A 14,673-nucleotide genomic window follows, 5' to 3' on the forward strand; every position below is an offset into this window, starting at 1 on the left:
CACTGGCAAAGTTCTGTGTGTTCCAAGAACTGATACTCCTACTGGATGGGAATAAAGGAAAGTAACAAACCCAGAAGCAGATATGTAATATTTACATCCACACTTTTTATTTTATAAACATGTAACACAATCACAAATTAATAACAAGCATATAAAATCATTGGAAATACTCATAATGCAAATATACTAAAGGAGAGAGAGACAGACATACTGACTCAGAGTCCAAGGCATCACACTAACACCCTGATGTGCAATATGGAATCCCCCTAGTGCCCAGCTGGATGGGGAATTTCCTTTCCTTCCTTTTCCAAACAGAAAGCTTTAGCTTCCACAAATCATCAAGGAATCAGAGTTATGAGGAGATTCAAAGGAATTAAATCTGTATAATGAAGCCAAATGATGAAATAGGGGAGTATGACCATCCACACTTGGAAAGATATAAACACAAGGACGGGGAGGAAATCTGATGGGGTTGGGTTGGACTGTGTATAAAAGTAGGAAATTGGTGAAATTGAGCATAGAGAGAAATGGTCTTGCTAAATCCCTGGACATATTTCCCAGAAGCAAATTTTACTGGATTTTGCAAACATTTCCCACAAGGGAAGGGATGGAGGCTCCATCACTGGCATCATTTAACATTCAGAGTAAACCAAACTCTGGAGAATACACTGTAAGGAACCACAGACATGGTTCTTCAGGGCAACAGAGAAGGTGGGCCCTCAGATGATTTTGGGAGGCCTACAACATTTTTGTTTTATTTAGCCGTCTATGGGATGAGGAGGACAGGCATGCTAATGTCCCTGCTGCACTGGATATGAAGACTGGCCATAAGATTCTAACTTTCGTGCAAATGAATCCAAGCCATTCATTCAGATCCAGTGTGTGTTTCCATCCACAAATGCAGAAGTGCTCAGTGCTGGAGTTGGAATTTGGACCTCTTACACAGATGTTGGTCAAATCACAAGTATTAGAGCTGAGTTAGTCTGTATCTTCAAAAATAACAAGTAGTCCTATGTCACCGTGTACACTGACATATTTTGAAACACAAGCTTTCATGGGATGCAGGTCTTTGCCCACGAAAGCTTATGCTCCAAAATATCTGTTAGTCTATAAGGTGCCACAGGACTTCTTGTTGTGGTCAAACCACACTGGACCTTCCTAATCTCTCCCTACTGCATATTCCATTCAGTGAAACGGAGCTCTCAGTCCTATGCTTTCATGCACTCTTAAGCTAAAAGACAGTCAGCAGTGGCAAGACTTACAGCAACTTTTCACTCCTCTGGCAACTAAGGCCGGGTCTACGCTAGACATTAAAGTTGATTGCAACTACGTAGCTAGAGTCGACTTATCTACAATCGACTTACCTGGCCGTCCTCACCCAGGGAGGTCCCGTCGACCTCCCTTGCTCCTTGCAAGACTGAGGAATACAGGGGTCGACTGCCGACCCCAGATAGTTCGATTTTGCGCATTCCTACTAGGTGCTCAAAATCAAACCCTGGAAGATCGAACCTGACTGGGTCCATCTTCCACATATTGAAGACATACCCTAAGAGACAAGGGGAGAAACCATTATTAACTGATACACAGTGTGTCTGATTATACCTCATCCAGTAGAGGGCAGTAGTGTGTACACACCCACACCCACACATATATGTGCACACACATTACATTACAGTATTTCCTGAAGCCTCCAAAATGGACAGCCCAGTACCTGTAGCAAAATACCCTAGAGCCATGGACTAAACATCTTTCTGCCCGCCTGTCAGGTTTCAGTAGCTTTGGTCTCTGTTCCGGCATTTCTACCATTACAGCATCAGACGTTGTGGATGGCTACTTCTGTATCCAAAAGGTTCATGTTACATGGCCTCGGCTAAAGTTTAACTACAGGAACAATTGATAAGCACCTACAGCTTTGTAAAAAACTTACTCACATCTCTTTAAATTACAATCGGTTTCTTTCAGACTACTTTTACTGTTAGAAAACAGGAACAGAGACCTCAAGAAAAGAAGGTGGGATGAATCAGCTTTTGGCTTGAAACCATCATCTACCGCCCCACCCCCACAAGACCTAATAAGTGACTGAAAATAGCATCAAGTAACAATGCCCTTTTGCTATAATGTTACCATTTTCAAGTAATCCTTGTGACCATTATTTAACATAGCCACCAGAATGTAAGAACTTCGGTGGACACAAGAATGTACACAAACACAGTCATATGCTTATTTTCTCTAATACTCAAGTTTGTTTGCATTTCTGCCTGGAGGACAGAAATGTCCTTTAGTGGAGCTAACAGCCCCATTTCCTGTACCAATCAGAGTGCCCTTTGTTTGTCTCTTTAGTACTTATATTTCCGCTTTAGTTTTATTGCACCTCAAACCTACAGTATCATCTCTTAGAATAACTATTTTAAATATCTTCTGCTTCATCATTTGTACATATTTTACATATTTTAAAAAAATAAATATTTACAAATAAACTGACACAAATAAATAAACCAAGGTAAAACTGCGTTTTTAGACTAGCGACAAACAGAAAAGGAAAAGAATGCACCTCTCTGGTAACTTGGTTCCCTTCTTCTGAGGCACCTACTGGACAGCAAATATGACACAATGGCTTTTTGCATTTTGGTAATTACATTAAATTCCAATGTAACACTTCATGCGCACAGTGGAACTGAATTAAGAGGGGGAAAGGATGGCAGAGTTGTTTGGTTGCTCTCACTCACTGTAAAAAAATAAGAAGTTTTAAAAACATAAAACTATGTTTTACTATGCAAAAATACATTAATCCTGTGAGCAATTAAAGGTGAGGCCAGCAAAAACATTGCTCATATGTTCTCCTCCTCAAGTGCACAGCATGTGAAGACGTGGCTATTTTTGCTGTAGCTCCCGCTGCCCTCCAGTGTTGAAAGCAGTTGAGACCTCCATCTTCAGGTCATCTTAACACTTGCAGGGCGTGGCAGAAATGTAGAAGGAACAGGTGTGAGGGGAATAATAAAATAGCAGCAATTTTAAAATGTCCTAAATTTTTTCCAGCTGTATAGCTCTGCCAGTCTTTCACAGACTCTCCTCTTATTTCTTTAACAATGAAAAAAGGTCAAGAAGGGGTGTGTTAAATATTTGAGGTAACATCCTTAGCAGACTCTACGCCTTTCAGTTCCACCATGGGGCTTTTCTCCACTGATGCAATGGGGCCACTTTCTTCTGCTTGCCCTTCAAAGCCTCTGGAGATATCTTCAAAAGTCCTGCCCCTGGTCTCTGGGACTTTGAAGAAGGTGAAGACAAAGAAGATGACCAGGAAAACAATGAAGATGATGAAGACATAGGGACCACACAATTTCTACGGGAGGAAAGAAGGGAAAGGTTATACTTTGAAAAGCTAAATAGGCCTAAATCAAGGTACGGTGATTATCCCCTCGGCTCATAAATACAACTCTCTCTCCAACATATTCTTTTAACCTATTGTTTTTAAAGGAACATGCCAGGCCATTTATGGGTTTCTTAAAGCTTGATTCTGAACTTTGAATGCTACCATGATTGACAAAAAATGGTGGCTCTCAAAGTGGCAGTCTAAACTGGCTACACTGACAAACAGCGTCCAGCTATTTGCTGATTACACACATTGAGTGAATGCAAAGGAATGCAGATGTTGCTTAAGCTGCACTGCTCTCTCAACAGGAGCTGTTGATCAGATCAATAAAATGCCTTGCAGATTGTGCCCTTACCTCTGCATAGGGGAAGAGCATTCCCACCAAGAAATTGGAGGTCCAGTTGGAGCAACCAGCCACTGCCACAGCTGCAGGTCGCGGACCCTGACTGAAGAGTTCGGCCACGATGAACCAGGGGATGGGACCAGGGCCAATTTCAAAAAAGGCCACAAAGCCAAAGATGGCAACGATGCTGATATAGCTAATCCAGCTTAAGACATCCTGCAAGGGAGGGAAATGTGAACAGCTGTAATATGACAGGCAAATATGGAATAGCAGAACATACGCTTCAACATCTCTGTGTCCTCAATCGTCTTATAAAAATTTCTGTTGTATGGGAATGTGTATTCCTTTAATCCCAGCTCTAACCCCGCTTCAGTCTCCTTTTTTTTTACACTTAAGAGTCCCCAGGCTCCATACTCTCCTCAGCCCCTCTGAAGATCCCCTTTCCTTTACCGTTGGGTTCGCGTGGTTTAGCTTTGGAACCCTAACAACATCTCAGCTTGACTGCGACCCCTGGACAAGATTAGGACGTTTCATTGCTGTCCACTCACCTTAAGTGTCAAAGCTATGGTCATGAGAATGGCACAGAAAGCCATGCCACCCAAGCCGACCAAATGAAGAGTCCTACGCCCTGCACGCTCCACCAGGAACAGCTGCAAAAGTGGCAGGAGAGAAAACCATTAGATGAGAAAGCAACAGCCAAAGGAGCTGGCTCCACGTCATGACAAGCTCTGCACCCCTACGCCCCAGTGCTTTTTTTGCCTTTTACCTCCACTTCTGTAGTGCTCATGAGGCCAGTGACAGCCAAAAACAAATGGGGACATAGGTTAATATGTCTCCCCTTGCCCCTTCACTCAGTGTTTTTCTATCTCTTATCCCCATTCTTTCCTCCCCCTCTTCTTCCTCTGACTTTTACCCCTGTCCATATATCTTCTATGCCTCTCTGCATCACCCTTCTCTCCCTCTTTCCTCACCTAGTACTCTCACCTTCCCTCCTTTTGCCTTACTCTCCTCTCCTTCTCTTTCACACTTCCTTTTGTGCCTCCCTCTCTCTTCTGAACATCTCAGGCCCAGTTTGGCCAAAGATTAAAAACAACTGACTCCAGGAAAACTAACTTCAGCCATTTCTCCCAAAGCGTTCCCCCTTTTAAATCAACACCAGCCATAATTTCACCAGCAGCCCTGCCAGGCATCACTTACCGATACGACAGTGAAGACTGTATTAACCACACCAGCACCAATGGTGGCATATACTGGCTGCTTGACACCAGCTTTTTCGAAAATCCCAGTGGAGTAATAAAACACCTGAGAGAAGAAAAGCAATTGGGTATGGTTAAAGGCCCTATATTTGAAGGGCTGCCCCATATTTTCAGGCCTAACTCCACTCGTGTCCAATAAGAGCTCAGAAACATTTGATCAGTCTGGTATATTTTCAATCTATGATCATGCAAGGACTATACATTGTGAAACATAGAAACATTTTCCATGAAAAACCCTCTTGTATCCCTTTAAAATAATCTTTGGTCCCTGTTGTTCATGTGGTTATTCTTGAAGTGGAGATGGCCATTCCTAGTTACACATCCCTTTGATGTGCTGAGATAGGCTATGACTAGGCTGTTAAACAGTCTGATCCTGATCAGTTCCTGATGTCACTGAAGGTTTTATGGATTTCCCTTGACTCCAAGTTACTTGGTTCCACTGGTGAGCCTGAACAAGAGTTCAGTGCCTGAGGAGGCCATAGGGCAGCTGAATATTTCAAGGGACTTTTTTTGGCAGGGAGTGTCACAAAAATTAGCCTCTCTGGGAGAAAGCGAAGACCTGGGGGGCCAGTTTCTCTCATTCTTGTATCTGGCTTCCTACATTTCTCCCTCCCATTGACGTCAACGGGAGACGCTCACGAGCTGCAGCGAGAGAACTGTGAAACAAGTGGCTGACTTACAGCGTTGATGCCTGAGAGCTGCTGGGAGAGCTGAAGTACAATGGCAATGATGATGGCCTGGCGGTAATTTGGTGAACGGAAGAGCTCTGCCACTGTTGCTTTCTTCTCCTGGGACATCTTGGTGCTCTCCTCTTTCATTTCTTGGATGTCTTGGGCCACATCCTGCGTACCACGGAGCCTCTGGAGTACTAAAGAGAGGACCCATGCAAATATTACATGAGATATCATCAATTTAAAACCCCAGCCTACAACAGGCTTCATTTTCACTCCCAGCCCTCATCTCTCTGTGAGGGAAGCAAATGCTCCACCTAGAAGTCAGTAGTCTGCCTGTCTGTGTGGGACAGATTGAGACTCAATTCTTGGTCCTGACCTACTATTCAGCCTGCAGCTAAATGTGTAAGGAGCACAGTAGCTGTCAGGCCAAGTGGTCAGTGTGCTGAGCTGGAGACCTACAGCTGATCCTGTGCGCAGGGATACCATGAGGAAAACCTCTTTTCTAGGCTCCGTCACTTTTTTTCCAAAGACTGGGAGGGCTGACAGGATCACAGAGGCCAGACCTGTGTCCTAGGCCCTTTCATTCTGCACAAGGCAGTGTAAATTCTGGGATTCTTACTTTCATCCAGAATGTGCTGGGAGCACCCCTAAAGGGTAGCCTGCTGCCTCACAGGGACGGGTAAGAAAGTAGGACAAGAGTTAATGGGTATAACATGCAGCAAGGGAGATATAAGTTAAATGTTAGGAAAATCTTTCTAACCGTCAGGGTAGTTCAGCCCTGGAATATGCTTTCAGGGGGTGTTGCAGAATCCCTTTCACTGGGGGTTTTTAGGAACAGGTTGGGCTAACATCAGTCAGGGGTGGTCTAGGTACCTTTGGCCCTGCCACATTGCAGGAGGGTGGACTTGACAATGTCTCAAAGTCCCTTCCCCTCTTATATTGCTATGATTCTGCATTGCTGTGCAGGAGACCCCAGGTCAGTTCCAGGTCTTGCACATGTCCTGGATCAACTGTAGGCTGGGGGTACTGTGCAGTGAAGGTCTGGTGACCTCTAGGGATCAGCTGCCTACATTACCAGGCAGGAGAGCCAGGTTCTCATGTCCTTCCTAGTTTTCCATCCCCCCAAGTTCAGTGGAAGCTGGGAGGACTGTGGTGCCTGGGGTGGACAGTGTCTGTCCTGTGACGCCACTTAGAACTGTTCACGCACCTGCTTGTGCTTTCTCTTCCTCCATCTTGTTGATCAGCAGGAAACGGGGACTCTCAGGGCAGAAGGGCAGAGCAGCACACTGTAGGATGGCTGGGATGATCGTGAACCCCAAAAGCAGCGGCCAGAGGCTCTCACTCCCCATGATCTCCTTGAGGCCAAAAATCTAATCCCACAAACAGGAAGAGAAGGAAATATTACAAGATATTCCCCTATGTTGAAAATTAAGCCTTCACCTTTTCTTCCCTTCAAGAATTAAAATAGAATGGCCACTTAGTCACCCAACCCACCCCTTCCTCCCATGGTCGCTACAGAATGGTCCATGAGATCTCACTCTGCCTCTACTGAGACCCCTGGAACAGCCCGTGAGCCCGTAAAACCTGCAATTGCCTCCCCAGCCATTGAGAAAAGAAGTGTTAGGCTTACCTGTGCCACCAAGATGCCCACAACAATGCCCAGCTGGTTGAGGGTACCAAAGGCGCCACGCAAGGCAGTGGGTGAGACCTCACTAATGTACATGGGCACAAAGCCGGTGCAGAGGCCACAGAAAAGCCCAATAATGAAGCGGCCAATAATCAGCAGCTCTACTGCTTTTGCCATCTTGGAGAAGCCCATCAGGGCGCCACCCACAATGGCCAGGATGTTCACCATCAGCATGGAGTTCCGCCTGCCCAAAAGAGAGTCGTTAGCCAGAGGTTATTGATGGGCAATGAATGGTTGGAATTTGCAGAAGTGATATGCCCAATCAGATCCCCCTTCCTAGGCCACAGTTCCCCACTCAGACTTTCCTTTGTGCCTCTTTGTCTGTCTCTTTCCCTTTCTCTTGTCCTTTCTCTCTCCCACTGTCATGACCATGCAGGAATGAGTCCCTGCTCCCCAGCCTGCCATCCTCTTCTGTTCCACTGCTCCAATTGTTTGGAAAGAAAGAATTTCTCCTAATCCTCCCAACAGCCCATAACTGAGAGACAAGTTCCATGGGGGCTTAGACCCCTTTCCAATGTACCTTCCAAATCGGTTGACAAAAAGTCCCACAGAGAAGGAGCCAATCATCCCTCCCACAGAGAAGATGGCGACGGAGAGGGACCATAGTGAGGTCAGAAGCTCGGAGGAGGTTGGGATCTGTCTCCGCGACTCCAGTGTTTCATTGAAGAATGACTGAATAATCTGCATTGGAGAAAACACCCCCAGAAAAGTGGGGAAAAGAGAGAATTACTGTCAAATATATTGTACTATGGGAGATGGGCAGACCCACGTGGAGTTGGGGAGTTGGGAGATCTCTCAGGAATTTGAAAGCAGAGAAGCCTGGTTGGGTCAGGAACCCAAACTTCCAGAGGGAAAGCAGCTCAAACCCGAGCAGTGGGAAGTGATTAACAGGACTGAGATTGATTTAAAAAGTCCAATGAGATTGGGCAAGAGATGATTAAGGAGGTGGCTGAGACTAATTCTCTGTAAGTGGCAGAAGGATGCAGAAAGCATGGAAGATGTTTCAGCCAGACAGTAAGTCTGAGTGAGGAGAAATAGCAGCACTGGGACTAAAATGAGCAAAGGGAAACTTTCTCTCACACATGAGGATGTTTTTTTATCAGGAACGTTCGCCAGCAGTGAGGTGTTTATGAGACTATGAGATAGTTTTTCCAAGGAACTGAACAACACCTTGAAGCACTGCAGAGAACTGCCTTGTCCTGCCTGCCAGAAGGGATGGGAAGGAAAGCCGGAGGCCTTTTCCGGGTACTAATTTTTAAGACAGACACCATGGCTGATTACAAAGTGTTGCATGGCCTGAGATGATGATTAATTTCACATCCCAGGCCCCCACCAGGTGGCAGCAAAATGCTATCTTGACTGCACAACCCATTCCCCACTCCGACTCAACCCCCGCCCCCCGTTCTCTGGTTATGACATCTGTATTCCGGGAGACAGGGTGGAAGTGGTAGACATGACGCACTGGGTGCATGGGGGGGGTTAGCTCATCTGATTTACAAGAATTTTAAAAAAAACTGAAAAACCACATATTTCATTTCTTTTTTTCTCTTGGTGGTAATTTGCAAATGACTTACTAGGAATTTCCCCAGACAATCACATCCCCCACCAAGCTCCCAATTTCGAGTGTATATGACATGAGACAGTCTGAGAGACAAATAAGATCAGCAGGGGCAACTATAATCCCATGAGTCTTTCTCTCTCTTTCTCAGCTCTCTGCTGTACCCTCCAACCCCTGAAAGGGCTGTTCGGTGACTCAGAACAGCTCCCCCTCATACCAGAATCCTTCATCTGGATCTGTGAGGGAGGTGTGAGGTTTCTGTGGCTGCATCATTGAGTGGGGATAGTCCCCAGAGTAAATGGATTTAAAGGGGTGGAATCTGGATAGAGAACTAGATTGGTATGAGGGCTATAGGTTCCCTGCAAACTCACCATGTGCCCCGTCCCTCCCCTTCCCTGATTCTAGTGTCTCTGCTATGCCAGCATTCCAGTTCAGCTTTCCCCTCTTTATACTTATTGCACAATGGAGGCACAAATGCCACTCCAGCCTCCCTCTGCATCCCCACAAAGAGAATGAAGGGAGCAACTCCACTCCCATAATTCCTGGTCACTTCAGAGGAGAGGGATAAACCGTCTTCATGCTTCTTATCCATCTCCACTCCCAAAACATGCAGGGACAAACCTTCCACCTGCCCATACAAGGTGCTGGCCCTTTGTAATTCTCCCTCTGGACTTCTAGATGGAACCCCATCTGCACTCAAACTCTCCCGGTACCTCATAAATGGGAGGAAACCATCACTCCCTACCTGCCTGAAATGGCAAACTAACCCTTCCCCCTTGGTTCCCTCTGCATCTGAAGTGGGACAAGGACCCTCTTGACTCCATCTCACCTCACCAAATTGTAAAGCTGACCCTTTTCCTCCTCTTCCCCTGCACTAAGACAACAGTCCCTGCTCTCCCTTTGCGCTACAGACAAGTGCAGCACTAGTTCCCCAGTTGCTCTGTGGAATGGATGAGGCCATCCAGCTACCTCAAAACCCAAAGGGCTGTCGTGTTCTCTCTCACCTTCTCAGGAGCATTGATAACGCCCGTGTTGTACCCAAACTGGAGTGAGCCGATGGCTGCAATGGACACAGCATAAAGAAGGGGACAAGTAATTTTCTGAGGAGAGAGAAGAAAAAAATATTTTTTTCATATTTCCCATACAAATTATAACATAGTTATTCTTCTGTTTAACATAAGCAATCTCAGCTAAGAATTCCTCAGAAGCCACATCTAGTGCCCCCAGTGATCACTCAGAAGTGTCTCAGTCTCTCATTGCTCTAGCCAGGTGTCTGCAACCTGCAGCTCCAGAGCCATATGCAGCTCTTTAAAGACATTTTGTGACTGCCAACATTATAATTGCAAAGTGGTACAAACACACACATAAAGTGTGAGGAAATAGAATATGTACCAAGTTTGCGAAAACCCTGCAGTAAACGTTGCAAATCATTGTGTGTGCAGTGTTCTTAAAACAGGGTTTACGAAAAGTATGGTTTGACGTTACTTATTAAAGAGCATCCTGTATTCGCATGCATTGTGGTTCTTGAATTATTGAGTTTTTTACCAAATTGGAAAAAAAGGTCTCTTCTTGCTATTTTGGTTGCTGACCCCTGCTCTAGGCCAGTGGTTCCCAACCTTTTCACTAGTGCGGACCCTAAATCACCCCCCAAAATCATTCATGGACCCCCCAGTCAGCCCCCAAACCATTTGCGGACCCCCTCAAAGCCAATTCTAGCCATGCTGTACACTTCCTTAAATGAAAAAGGAAACCACAACATAGATTTTTCAGACAGTAATTAACAACATTATTGGAAGATATTTCATTTAAAAATAATAATTGATTGTAACTTTGCAATTTATTTAAATCCTTATTTTCTATGATAATTTTTATTTATCTTTTTTTTTTTCATGGACCCCTTGCAATTCCCTTGCGGACCCCCTGGGGTCTGTGGTCCCCAGATTTGGAATCTCTGCTCGAGACCAACATGAGCCAGGAACACTGGATACAATGCTAATCTGGGGCGGGGGGGTGCTCCCTGTAAGTGGGGCACATCCTCACATGCCTCAGCGCACATAACAACATTTATTCTGCACGTGAATGGAAAAGATCAGAACTCTGATCATGGGAGCGCACACAAACTCAGCCCTGCCATGTGACAGAGCACTCACATGTCACAGCCTGATTGCAAAGGGTCAGACATAAAATAAAATTGGCTAGGACCCTGCCCAGGTAACAAGAACACAACGATCAGATGGCACAGACATTGCGGTAATCCTTCCTATGGGCAGAAGAGAAAACATACATCTCAGCAAATCCCAGCACGAGGCTGCTGCTGCATGTCTTGAGGCTATTCAGAAAGCTACAGTGAGTGTTTCTGGTGCTGGCAGGTGGAAGGCATGCCCTCCCAGGCAGTGACAATGCAAAACAGATGCAGCAAATGTGAAGTGGTGGAGCCCATTGCAGGATGACCTGTCCTGAGAACAAGAAGGCCAGAGACTTACACTGAGGTTCACAGGCTGTCATCAGTGCAGACAGCTGCCGGGGGCCTTGGGAAAAGGGCGTGGGGGGGGCAGCTGTGTCCCACAGAAGGAGCAGGGGACAACAACAGAAAGAGAGCAAGGCTGAGCGTGGTCAGTGGACCAGTGTTTCCTGGTCCATGGTGCTGGCCCCACCATTCCCTCACAGCCACACGGAGCTGAGGGAGAACAGCCACGGCATTGCAGAGGAGCCCACAACTCCAGCCACTGCTGCTGCCATATTAGTACTGGCATCAGGGCCAGAGCTCTGGGCCCCTTTGAAATGCTGGGCCTGGGGGTAACTTCTCCCCTCCCTGCCAGTCAGCAGGGATAGTGAATTAGAGGCAGGATGCTTAGTTCACCTTCGTCTTAGTTCACTTAGGCCTCCATCCTCTACTTGAATCTTCCTAATCGGCAGTACTAGCTAGTGGCTGTTATTTTTGGTTGATATGCTTCATTTAGAAATAGCTTCTGACCTCTGGCATGTTATGTATCTCCCACGTCATGTGACTGAGCTCACAAAATAAACATCAATTCTTGTCCTTGTGGGATTAATATCTGCGTTACATTGGAGTCCAGATCTAGTGCCCTAAGGGATTAGTTCTCTGGACTGCCATGCAGGAGATCTGGATTTCTTTCTCCATCCTGGGTTTTATGTCTTGAGCCAAGGACAGATGGTGTTAAAATTCTGCATGCCTTATTAGAAGGCCATACTGCCAACTCATGTGGTTACTGGGGTCTTTTTTGTTTTGGTTTGGTTTGGTTTGGTTTTGGGTGTTTTTTTTGGCATGTCTCTCAGTACTTCATGCATTTTGTAAAGCCCCAGCTTCTGGGGTCAAGTGATTATATCAGGATCTCAGTTTTCATTATCGTAAAGTAAAAAGTGTATTTCCAGCCCTTGATGTTGACCAAAGGTGTGACCTACATGAATGCTAAGGGCTCTGAAACCAAAAATCAAATAAAATCCATGATAAAATAATAATTTTTCATAGCTTTAAAATCTCACAGTTTTGGGATGCTGACTCAGAATTTTGAATGCTTAGAGTTGGCAACACTTCTGCAGCTCCATCCTTAATACTCTGTCTTGACTCGTCACTGACAAGGAGCTGGTAGCACTTCCAAAGGTGTTAATGATGCACATTCCCAGCCGTAGTTTTCATTCTCTAAGGCCAGTGAGGACTGGGAATATTGACAGGACCGGCGTAGCACCTCCATTCCCCATTTCTGACTCTCTCACCTGCGGCCAGCAGAGACTGGGAGTGCTGCCAAGTCAAAGCTGGTTCCCACTGTGCTGTCACGGGGAAGACTGAGATTTAGCTCTCTCATTCCCTGGGGGCCAGCAATGGGTTCTGAGAAGGCCTAGATTAGTGCCGCTTAGAAGCTTGTTGGATGCAGAGGCTTTCAAATATCATCAGTCAGCGTCCAAATACCTCACACAAGCCACCCCCATTCATCCTCACCACGAGCTTATGAGGTAGGAATTATTCCCTCCATGTTAGAGGCGAGGAACTAAGCTACCAAGAGACTAAATGTCACAGTGTGTCTGGGAACAAAACACAGAGCTCCCATTTTACAGTTCCAAAAGCACATCCAGCACTGTCAGGTCTTACTCAATGTCCAGGCCTGGACTCCAACTCTGTGGGACCCCTCCTGGGACCACACTCCCATGGTAGATAACACCCATATGACACGTGGCATAATAAAATTGTTAAAAATTCTATACCACATTCCATGGCTTGTGCCTTTGCTAGCCTATTACTTTGTATTACACGGCCAGTCTCACGCTCCATTGTACACGACATGGTCTCACTCCATCCAGACCTGGGGTGAGCAGAACTAAGCTACAATGTATATTATCTCCAGCCATGGGCATGTCCAAATAGCTCAGAAATACCAGACTGGGGTCCACCCAAACTACACAGACAAGGCTGAGGCTTAGCTGCCATCCGGGAATTCAAAATCCCACCTGTACACTTCCCCCTGCCCACCCCCGCTCACAGTTGGCAACAGGGGTATCTGCCATTTCCCCTTAATTTTCTCTGTTTTCACTGGACCGAAACCCAGAACTGTAGCCTCACTGACCTCTGCTGGGTCAGCCCCTTTACTCGCATTCAAATGACCTTGACTGGGATGCTTGTTGGGAGCTGCCTCCCTCACACTGTCCTCATCTCCCAGGAAAAAGGAAAAAAAAAAAAACCAGCTTGGTTTTATAGTCTGACAGCTACTTGAATATCCCTAAGATAGCAGTAACCTTCAGATAGCCTTCAATGACCATCAGCAGCAGCCAGTTATTTGCTGACACTCTCCCTCCCTCTCCCTTCCCCAGGCACCATTGCCTGCTTTTCATCCTGGATGCTCTTAAACACAGGAAATTAATTAGTGCACTTATTAATGCACCCAGCACACATCAGTAATGCAGCCCACAAAGGCTCTCTAGCCCTTGAGAGCACAGTGTCCTGAGAGGGAGTAAACCTACCATCTTCTCTGGGCCGAAAACCGAAGGCTACTCATTTTTATTTTCCCAAGCAGCTTTCAAAAACCTTTAAGAGGCATTATCATTTTCTTATCATGCACACACCGTCATCTCAGTCAGCATCCTTCAGCCAGCCCGAGAGCGCTCATGACAGAGAAAACCATGTCAAGAAAAGCAAGATTTTGAAAAACTACAGCCACAAAAATGCAAACAAACAAATACGGTGACTTGCAACAGCCCTCCATAAACGTCTGCACCTCCTCCTCCTGCATCCCCTATGGCTGCCCTTCTCCCAGAGCCATCCCTAAATAATAACAGCCTATGCACATTCAGGGTTGATTTTAGTGCTTTCCTCTTCTCAAAAGGCACACAGATCAAATAGCAAAACACACGGCGACAATGATCAAACATCATGATGGGATCTATACAACACATCCTGTCTAGGGGTGCCCAGTGGCTCAAAACATTTTCCATAAGCCAGGACCAGGGCTTCACATGCCAGACACTGTGCATAGCATTAGCCCAGAGCATATGAATGCTGGAGGAGCACATGTGAAAGTGTTCAAACCCTGGCACAGCCTGTACAATGAAACCATTTATAGAGCGGGCTGAAATAGAAAGGCAAGGTGAAAAATGTCTGCTCTGGTTACCTTTTTGCTCTCCATGGTCCTTGGCGAATGCCTCAGATGTCAAGAGCCCGTACAGTCCCCGGTCCCCTTCCTAATGCAGTTGCTGGATATCTTTCAGATGCTGTGTATTTGTTTCCCATGCAAAGAATGTCTGGAACGTCTCTGCACTTTTACGCTCTGTGCAA

General features: G+C 46.0%; 1 protein-coding gene across 1 annotated transcript; it reads right to left on the minus strand.

Moving 5' to 3' along the window:
* Positions 1-85: 85 nt before the first annotated feature.
* Positions 86-14,673, minus strand: LOC142017550 (solute carrier family 2, facilitated glucose transporter member 3-like). Its single transcript, XM_075002528.1, has 10 exons — positions 14,510-14,673; positions 9,893-9,988; positions 7,851-8,011; positions 7,274-7,514; positions 6,851-7,013; positions 5,650-5,837; positions 4,911-5,015; positions 4,262-4,363; positions 3,726-3,929; positions 86-3,340 (listed from the first exon to the last, which is right to left on the minus strand). The coding sequence occupies exons 1-10, from the start codon at positions 14,522-14,524 to the stop codon at positions 3,113-3,115; spliced, it is 1,503 nt and encodes a 500-aa protein (XP_074858629.1). The 5' UTR covers positions 14,525-14,673; the 3' UTR covers positions 86-3,112.

Source organism: Carettochelys insculpta, chromosome 1 (assembly GCF_033958435.1).
Source record: "Carettochelys insculpta isolate YL-2023 chromosome 1, ASM3395843v1, whole genome shotgun sequence".
NCBI lineage: Eukaryota > Metazoa > Chordata > Testudines > Carettochelyidae > Carettochelys > Carettochelys insculpta.